At 44.1% G+C, this 10,214-nt stretch overlaps 1 protein-coding gene across 1 annotated transcript in view; it reads left to right on the forward strand.

Annotated features, from left to right (window-relative positions):
• TSC22D4 (TSC22 domain family member 4) overlaps positions 1-8,208 on the forward strand; it is a 54,590-nt gene extending 46,382 nt beyond the window's left edge. The window contains exon 5 of the mRNA XM_075343277.1: positions 7,429-8,208. Coding sequence (XP_075199392.1) covers positions 7,429-7,617 — 189 coding nt within the window. The 3' untranslated portion in view covers positions 7,618-8,208. The remainder of the gene's footprint in view (positions 1-7,428) is intronic.
• The last annotated feature ends 2,006 nt before the right edge of the window (positions 8,209-10,214 follow it).

Raw genomic sequence — 10,214 nt, forward strand, 5'->3', positions numbered from 1 at the left:
TATATACTATTCCTGTACTGTATACACAGCTCTACACTACACCTCCATCCTGCCCTGTATATACTATTCCTGTACTGTATATACAGCTCTACACTACACCTCCATCCTGCCCTGTATATACTATTCCTGTACTGTATATACAGCTCTACACTACACCTCCATCCTGCCTGTATATACTATTCCTGTACTGTATACAGCTCTACACTCACCTCCATCCTGTCCTGTATATACTATTCCTGTACTGTATACACAGCTCTACACTACACCTCCATCCTGCCCTGTATATACTATTCCTGTACTGTATACACAGCTCTACACTACACCTCCATCCTGCCCTGTATATACTATTCCTGTACTGTATACACAGCTCTACACTACACCTCCATCCTGCCCTGTATATACTATTCCTGTACTGTATACACAGCTCTACACTACACCTCCATCCTGCCCTGTATATACTATTCCTGTACTGTATACACAGCTCTACACTACACCTCCATCCTGCCCTGTATATACTATTCCTGTACTGTATATACAGCTCTACACTACACCTCCATCCTGCCCTGTATATACTATTCTGTACTGTATACACAGCTCTACACTACACCTCATCCTGTCCTGTATATACTATTCCTGTACTGTATACAGCAGCTCTACACTACACCTCCATCCTGCCCTGTATATACTATCCTGTACTGTATACACAGCTCTACACTACACCTCCATCCTGCCCTGTATATACTATCCTGTACTGTATATACAGCTCTACACTACACCTCCATCCTGCCCTGTATATACTATTCCTGTACTGTATACACAGCTCTACACTACACCTCCATCCTGTCCTGTATATACTATTCCGGTACTGTATACACAGCTCTACACTACACCTCCATCCTGCCCTGTATATACTATTCCTGTACTGTATACACAGCTCTACACTACACCTCCATCCTGCCCTGTATATACTATTCCTGTACTGTATACACAGCTCTACACTACACCTCCATCCTGCCCTGTATATACTATTCCTGTACTGTATATACAGCTCTACACTACACCTCCATCCTGCCCTGTATATACTATTCCTGTACTGTATATACAGCTCTACACTACACCTCCATCCTGCCCTGTATATACTATTCCTGTACTGTATATACAGCTCTACACTACACCTCCATCCTGTCCTGTATATACTATTCCTGTACTGTATACACAGCTCTACACTACACCTCCATCCTGCCCTGTATATACTATTCCTGTACTGTATACACAGCTCTACACTACACCTCCATCCTGCCCTGTATATACTATTCCTGTACTGTATACACAGCTCTACACTACACCTCATCCTGCCCTGTATATACTATTCCTGTACTGTATACACAGCTCTACACTACACCTCCATCCTGCCCTGTATATACTATTCCTGTACTGTATACACAGCTCTACACTACACCTCCATCCTGCCCTGTATATACTATTCCTGTACTGTATATACAGCTCTACACTACACCTCCATCCTGTCCGTGTAGATACTATTCCTGTACTGTACACAGCTCTACACTACACCTCCATCCTGCCCTGTATATACTATTCCTGTACTGTATACACAGCTCTACACTACACCTCCATCCTGCCCTGTATATACTATTCCTGTACTGTATATACAGCTCTACACTACACCTCCATCCTACTATTCCTGTACTGTATATACAGCTCTACACTACACCTCCATCCTGTCCTGTATATACTATTCCTGTACTGTATACACAGCTCTACACTACACCTCCATCCTGTCCTGTATATACTATTCCTGTACTGTATATACAGCTCTACACTACACCTCCATCCTGCCCTGTATATACTATTCCTGTACTGTATACACAGCTCTACACTGCACCTCCATCCTGCCCTGTATATACTATTCCTGTACTGTATATACAGCTCTACACTACACCTCCATCCTGTCCTGTATATACTATTCCTGTACTGTATATACAGCTCTACACTACACCTCCATCCTGCCCTGTATATACTATTCCTGTACTGTATATACAGCTCTACACTACACCTCCATCCTGCCCTGTATATACTATTCCTGTACTGTATATACAGCTCTACACTACACCTCCATCCTGTCCTGTATATACTATTCCTGTACTGTATATACAGCTCTACACTACACCTCCATCCTGCCCTGTATATACTATTCCTGTACTGTATATACAGCTCTACACTACACCTCCATCCTGCCCTGTATATACTATTCCTGTACTGTATACACAGCTCTACACTACACCTCCATCCTGTCCTGTATATACTATTCCTGTACTGTATACAGCTCTACACTACACCTCCATCCTGCCCTGTATATACTATTCCTGTACTGTATACACAGCTCTACACTACACCTCCATCCTGCCCTGTATATACTATTCCTGTACTGTATATACAGCTCTACACTACACCTCCATCCTGCCCTGTATATACTATTCCTGTACTGTATACACAGCTCTACACTACACCTCCATCCTGCCCTGTATATACTATTCCTGTACTGTATACACAGCTCTACACTACACCTCCATCCTGTCCTGTATATACTATTCCTGTACTGTATATACAGCTCTACACTACACCTCCATCCTGCCCTGTATATACTATTCCTGTACTGTATATACAGCTCTACACTACACCTCCATCCTGCCCTGTATATACTATTCCTGTACTGTATACACAGGTCTACACTACACCTCCATCCTGCCCTGTATATACTATTCCTGTACTGTATACATAGCTCTACACTACACCTCCATCCTGCCCTGTATCTACTATTCCTGTACTGTATACACAGCTCTACACTACACCTCCATCCTGCCCTGTATATACTATTCCTGTACTGTATACAGCTCTACACTACACCTCCATCCTGCCCTGTATATACTATTCCTGTACTGTATATACAGCTCTACACTACACCTCCATCCTGCCCTGTATATACTATTCCTGTACTGTATACACAGGTCTACACTACACCTCCATCCTGCCCTGTATATACTATTCCTGTACTATATACAGCTCTACACTACACCTCCATCCTGCCCTGTATATACTATTCCTGTACTGTATATACAGCTCTACACTACACCTCCATCCTGCCCTGCATATACTATTCCTGTACTGTATACAGCTCTACACTACACCTCCATCCTGCCCTGTATATACTATTCCTGTACTGTATATACAGCTCTACACTACACCTCCATCCTGCCCTGTATATACTATTCCTGTACTGTATATACAGCTCTACACTACACCTCCATCCTGCCCTGCATATACTATTCCTGTACTGTATATACAGCTCTACACTACACCTCCATCCTGCCCTGTATATACTATTCCTGTACTGTATATACAGCTCTACACTACACCTCCATCCTGCCCTGTATATACTATTCCTGTACTGTATATACAGCTCTACACTACACCTCCATCCTGCCCTGTATATACTATTCCTGTACTGTATATACAGCTCTACACTACACCTCCATCCTGTCCTGTATATACTATTCCTGTACTGTATATACAGCTCTACACTACACCTCCATCCTGCCCTGTATATACTATTCCTGTACTGTATATACAGCTCTACACTACACCTCCATCCTGCCCTGTATATACTATTCCTGTACTGTATACACAGCTCTACACTACCCCTCCATCCTGCCCTGTATATACTATTCCTGTACTGTATATACAGCTCTACACTACACCTCCATCCTGCCCTGTATATACTATTCCTGTACTGTATATACAGCTCTACACTACACGTCCATCCTGCCCTGTATATACTATTCCTGTACTGTATACACAGCTCTACACTACACCTCCATCCTGCCCTGTATATACTATTCCTGTACTGTATACACAGCTCTACACTACACCTCCATCCTGCCCTGTATATACTATTCCTGTACTGTATACAGCTCTACACTACACCTCCATCCTCCCCTGTATATACTATTCCTGTACTGTATATACAGCTCTACACTACACCTCCATCCTGCCCTGTATATACTATTCCTGTACTGTATATACAGCTCTACACTACACCTCCATCCTGTCCTGTATATACTATTCCTGTACTGTATATACAGCTCTACACTACACCTCCATCCTGTCCTGTATATACTATTCCTGTACTGTGTATACAGCTCTACACTACACCTCCATCCTGTCCTGTATATACTATTCCTGTACTGTATACAGCTCTAGACTACACCTCTATCCTGCCCTGTATATACTATTCCTGTACTGTATACACAGCTCTACACTACACCTCCATCCTGCCCTGTATATACTATTCCTGTACTGTATACACAGCTCTACACTACACCTCCATCCTGTCCTGTATATACTATTCCTGTACTGTATACAGCTCTACACTACACCTCCATCCTGCCCTGTATATACTATTCCTGTACTGTATATACAGCTCTACACTACACCTCCATCCTGCCCTGTATATACTATTCCTGTACTGTATATACAGCTCTACACTACACCTCCATCCTGCCCTGTATATACTATTCCTGTACTGTATACACAGCTCTACACTACACCTCCATCCTGCCCTGTATATACTATTCCTGTACTGTATACAGCTCTACACTACACCTCCATCCTGCCCTGTATATACTATTCCTGTACTGTATATACAGCTCTACACTACACCTCCATCCTGCCCTGTATATACTATTCCTGTACTGTATACAGCTCTACACTACACCTCCATCCTGCCCTGTATATACTATTCCTGTACTGTATACAGCTCTACACTACACCTCCATCCTGCCCTGTATATACTATTCCTGTACTGTATACAGCTCTACACTACACCTCCATCCTGTCCTGTATATACTATTCCTGTACTGTATATACAGCTCTACACTACACCTCCATCCTGCCCTGTATATACTATTCCTGTACTGTATACAGCTCTACACTACACCTCCATCCTGTCCTGTATATACTATTCCTGTACTGTATACAGCTCTACACTACACCTCCATCCTGTCCTGTATATACTATTCCTGCACTGTATATACAGCTCTACACTACACCTCCATCCTGCCCTGTATATACTATTCCTGTACTGTATATACAGCTCTACACTACACCTCCATCCTGCCCTGTATATACTATTCCTGTACTGTATACACAGCTCTACACTACACCTCCATCCTGCCCTGTATATACTATTCCTGTACTGTATACACAGCTCTACACTACACCTCCATCCTGCCCTGTATATACTATTCCTGTACTGTATACACAGCTCTACACTACACCTCCATCCTGCCCTGTATATACTATTCCTGTACTGTATACACAGCTCTACACTACACCTCCATCCTGCCCTGTATATACTATTCCTGTACTGTATACACAGCTCTACACTACACCTCCATCCTGCCCTGTATATACTATTCCTGTACTGTATACACAGCTCTACACTACACCTCCATCCTGCCCTGTATATACTATTCCTGTACTGTATACACAGCTCTACACTACACCTCCATCCTGCCCTGTATATACTATTCCTGTACTGTATACACAGCTCTACACTACACCTCCATCCTGCCCTGTATATACTATTCCTGTACTGTATACACAGCTCTACACTACACCTCCATCCTGCCCTGTATATACTATTCCTGTACTGTATACACAGCTCTACACTACACCTCCATCCTGCCCTGTATATACTATTCCTGTACTGTATATACAGCTCTACACTACACCTCCATCCTGCCCTGTATATACTATTCCTGTACTGTATATACAGCTCTACACTACACCTCCATCCTGCCCTGTATATACTATTCCTGTACTGTATATACAGCTCTACACTACACCTCCATCCTGTCCTGTATATACTATTCCTGTACTGTATATACAGCTCTACACTACACCTCCATCCTGCCCTGTATATACTATTCCTGTACTGTATATACAGCTCTACACTACACCTCCATCCTGCCCTGTATATACTATTCCTGTACTGTATACAGCTCTACACTACACCTCCATCCTGCCCTGTATATACTATTCCTGTACTGTATACAGCTCTACACTACACCTCCATCCTGCCCTGTATATACTATTCCTGTACTGTATACACAGCTCTACACTACACCTCCATCCTGCCCTGTATATACTATTCCTGTACTGTATACAGCTCTACACTACACCTCCATCCTGTCCTGTATATACTATTCCTGTACTGTATATACAGCTCTACACTACACCTCCATCCTGTCCTGTATATACTATTCCTGTACTGTATACACAGCTCTACACTACACCTCCATCCTGCCCTGTATATACTATTCCTGTACTGTATACACAGCTCTACACTACACCTCCATCCTGCCCTGTATATACTATTCCTGTACTGTATATACAGCTCTACACTACACCTCCATCCTGCCCTGTATATACTATTCCTGCACTGTATATACAGCTCTACACTACACCTCCATCCTGCCCTGTATATACTATTCCTGTACTGTATACAGCTCTACACTACACCTCCATCCTGTCCTGTATATACTATTCCTGTACTGTATACACAGCTCTACACTACACCTCCATCCTGCCCTGTATATACTATTCCTGTACTGTATACAGCTCTACACTACACCTCCATCCTGTCCTGTATATACTATTCCTGTACTGTATACACAGCTCTACACTACACCTCCATCCTGTCCTGTATATACTATTCCTGTACTGTATACAGCTCTACACTACACCTCCATCCTGCCCTGTATATACTATTCCTGTACTGTGTATACAGCTCTACACTACACCCTCCATCCTGCCCTGTATATACTATTCCTGTACTGTATACAGCTCTACACTACACCTCCATCCTGCCCTGTATATACTATTCCTGTACTGTATATACAGCTCTACACTACACCTCCATCCTGCCCTGTATATACTATTCCTGTACTGTGTATACACAGCTCTACACTACACCTCCATCCTGCCCTGTATATACTATTCCTGTACTGTATATACAGCTCTACACTACACCTCCATCCTCCCCTGTATATACTATTCCTGTACTGTATACACAGCTCTACACTACACCTCCATCCTGTCCTGTATATACTATTCCTGTACTGTATATACAGCTCTACACTACACCTCCATCCTCCCCTGTATATACTATTCCTGTACTGTATACAGCTCTACACTACACCTCCATCCTGCCCTGTATATACTATTCCTGTACGGTATACACAGCTCTACACTACACCTCCATCCTGTCCTGTATCTACTATTCTTGTACTACACCTTTTTGTGGTGCTGTATCTGTGTGTTATACTGTCTTCGCACTGCTGTCCCCAGGATCTGGTGAAGACTCACCTCCTTTTTGCTGTACGTGAGGAGGTGGAGGCGTTACGGGAACAAATTAAAGACCTCACAGAGAGGAACGGCATTTTGGAGCATGAGAACAGCCTGCTGCGTACTCTCGCTACTCCGCAGCAACTTTCCGAACTGAATGTGCGTCTCCAGACGTCTAGAAAAATGCTGTGAGCCTCGCGTTCGGTAGAAGACGGACTATGGTTCCGTTTTGTGTAACGGAATCTGAAGACAAGAAGGCGAAGCCTGTAGCGGAGACACTTTACAAAAGGGAATAATGAAGAGGGTCCTAATGACGCCATCTCCATGCTGCTTTCACACTAGATGAGAGGGCTCGATCCGGGATATTGGTCACCTCCAGAATTCTGCCACACAGTCGACACTGCCATAAAGATGAGCCTCTCGCAACGCGCCATTTTACACGTTTTCAGCTGCAACCTCAGTGTTTACTACCAGGCTGGTTTGCCAATACTAGTCCTGTCTGCTGCGGCCCTGCGCAAGGGGACGGGCCGTCTTAATTATTTTAATGAATGTAGTTAATGGACTAACGCTAAATAAAAGATGTCATAAGTGGTGACTTCCGGTCTGCGGACGCGGCATCTGCACAGTTGGTTTGGCCGCTGTCCTCTTGGTGGATCAATGGGAGATACGACAGGTTAATATTGTAACGGTACAATATATTTTACTAATGGCGGATCGCGAGGTCCCAGCTTACACTCCTGTGTGAAGCGATTTAACTGTACTGATAAATAAAACTATTTTTCTACCACAGAAATGTCGTCTTCACTCCGGGCGGAACGTAGATTTGTCACTTTCTGTCAGCCATCTTGGCCCCATGTTATCTGTCAGTCAGCCGCTCCTGATTTCTTCTCTCTCAGTATGTCAGATATTGTCGCTGTCTATCGGCCATCTTGGCTCCTTTGTTATTTGTCAGTCAGCCGCTCCTGCTTTCTTCTCTCCCTCAGTATGTCAGATATTGTCACTTTCTGACGGCCATCTTGGCCCCTTGTTATCTGTCAGTCAGCCGCTACTGGTTTCTTCTCTCCCTCAGTATGTCAGATATTGTCACTTTCTGACGGCCATCTTGGCCCCATGATATCTGTCAGTCAGCCGCTCCTGATTTCTTCTCTCTCAGTATGTCAGATATTGTCGCTGTCTATCGGCCATCTTGGCTCCTTGTTATTTGTCAGTCAGCCGCTCCTGGTTTCTTCTCTCCCTCAGTATGTCAGATATTGTCGCTTTCTGTCGGCCATCTTGGCCCCATGTTATCTGTCAGTCAGCCGCTCCTGGTTTCTTCTCTCCCTCAGTATGTCAGATATTGTCACTTTCTGACGGCCATCTTGGCCCCATGTTATCTGTCAGTCAGCCGCTCCTGGTTTCTTCTCTCCTTCAGTATGTCAGATATTGTCGCTTTCTGTCAGCCATCTTGGCCTCTTGTTATGTCAGTCAGTTGCTCCTGCTTTCTTCTCTCCTTCAGTATATCAGATATTGTCGCTGTCGGCCATCTTGGCCTCTTGTTATGTCAGTCAGTTGCTGCTGCTTTCTTCTCTCCCTCAGTAAGTCAGATATTGTCGCTTACTGTCGGCCATCTTGGCTTCTTGTTATCTGTCAGTCAGCCTGCTTTCTTCTCTCCCTCAGTATGTCAGATTTTGTCGCTGTCGGCCATCTTGGCCCCTTGTTATCTGTCAGTTGCTCCTGCTTTCTTCTCTCCCTGAGTATGTCAGATATTGTCAGTTTCTGTCGGCCATCTTGGCCCCTTGTTATCTGTCAGTCAGCTGCTCCTGATTTCTTCTCTCCCTCAGTATGTCAGATATTGTTGCTATCGGCCATCTTGGCTACTTGTTATGTCAGTCAGCCGCTCCTGCTTTCTTCTCTCCCTCAGTATGTCAGATATTGTCGCTTTCTGTCGGCCATCTTGGCTTCTTGTTATCTGTCAGTTGCTCCTGCTTTCTTCTCTCCCTCAGTATGTCAGATATTGTCGCTTTCTGTCGGCCATCTTGGCTTCTTGTTATTTGTCAGTCAGCTGCTCCTGATTTCTTCTCTCCCTCAGTATGTCAGATATTGTCAGTTTCTGTCGGCCATCTTGGCTTCTTGTTATCTGTCAGTCAGCTGCTCCTGATTTCTTCTCTCCCTCAGTATGTCAGATATTGTTGCTATCGGCCATCTTGGCTAATTGTTATGTCAGTCAGGCACTCCTGCTTTCTTCTCTCCCTCAGTATGTCAGATATTGTCAGTTTCTGTCGGCCATCTTGGCTTCTTGTTATCTGTCAGTCAGGCACTCCTGCTTTCTTCTCTCCCTCAGTATGTCAGATATTGTTGCTATCGGCCATCTTGGCTACTTGTTATGTCAGTCAGCTGCTCCTGATTTCTTCTCTCCCTCAGTATGTCAGATATTGTTGCTATCGGCCATCTTGGCTACTTGTTATGTCAGTCAGGCACTCCTGCTTTCTTCTCTCCCTCAGTATGTCAGATATTATTGCCATCGGCCATCTTGGCTACTTGTTATGTCAGTCAGCTGCTCCTGATTTCTTCTCTCCCTCAGTATGTCAGATATTGTTGCTATCGGCCATCTTGGCTACTTGTTATGTCAGTCAGCCACTCCTGCTTTCTTCTCTCCCTCAGTATGTCAGATATTGTTGCTATCGGCCATCTTGGCTACTTGTTATGTCAGTCAGCTGCTCCTGATTTCTTCTCTCCCTCAGTATGTCAGATATTGTTGCTATCGGCCATCTTGGCTACTTGTTATGTCAGTCATCCGCTCCTGATTTCTT

Source organism: Anomaloglossus baeobatrachus, chromosome 4 (genome assembly GCF_048569485.1).
Source record: "Anomaloglossus baeobatrachus isolate aAnoBae1 chromosome 4, aAnoBae1.hap1, whole genome shotgun sequence".
Lineage (NCBI taxonomy): Eukaryota > Metazoa > Chordata > Amphibia > Anura > Aromobatidae > Anomaloglossus > Anomaloglossus baeobatrachus.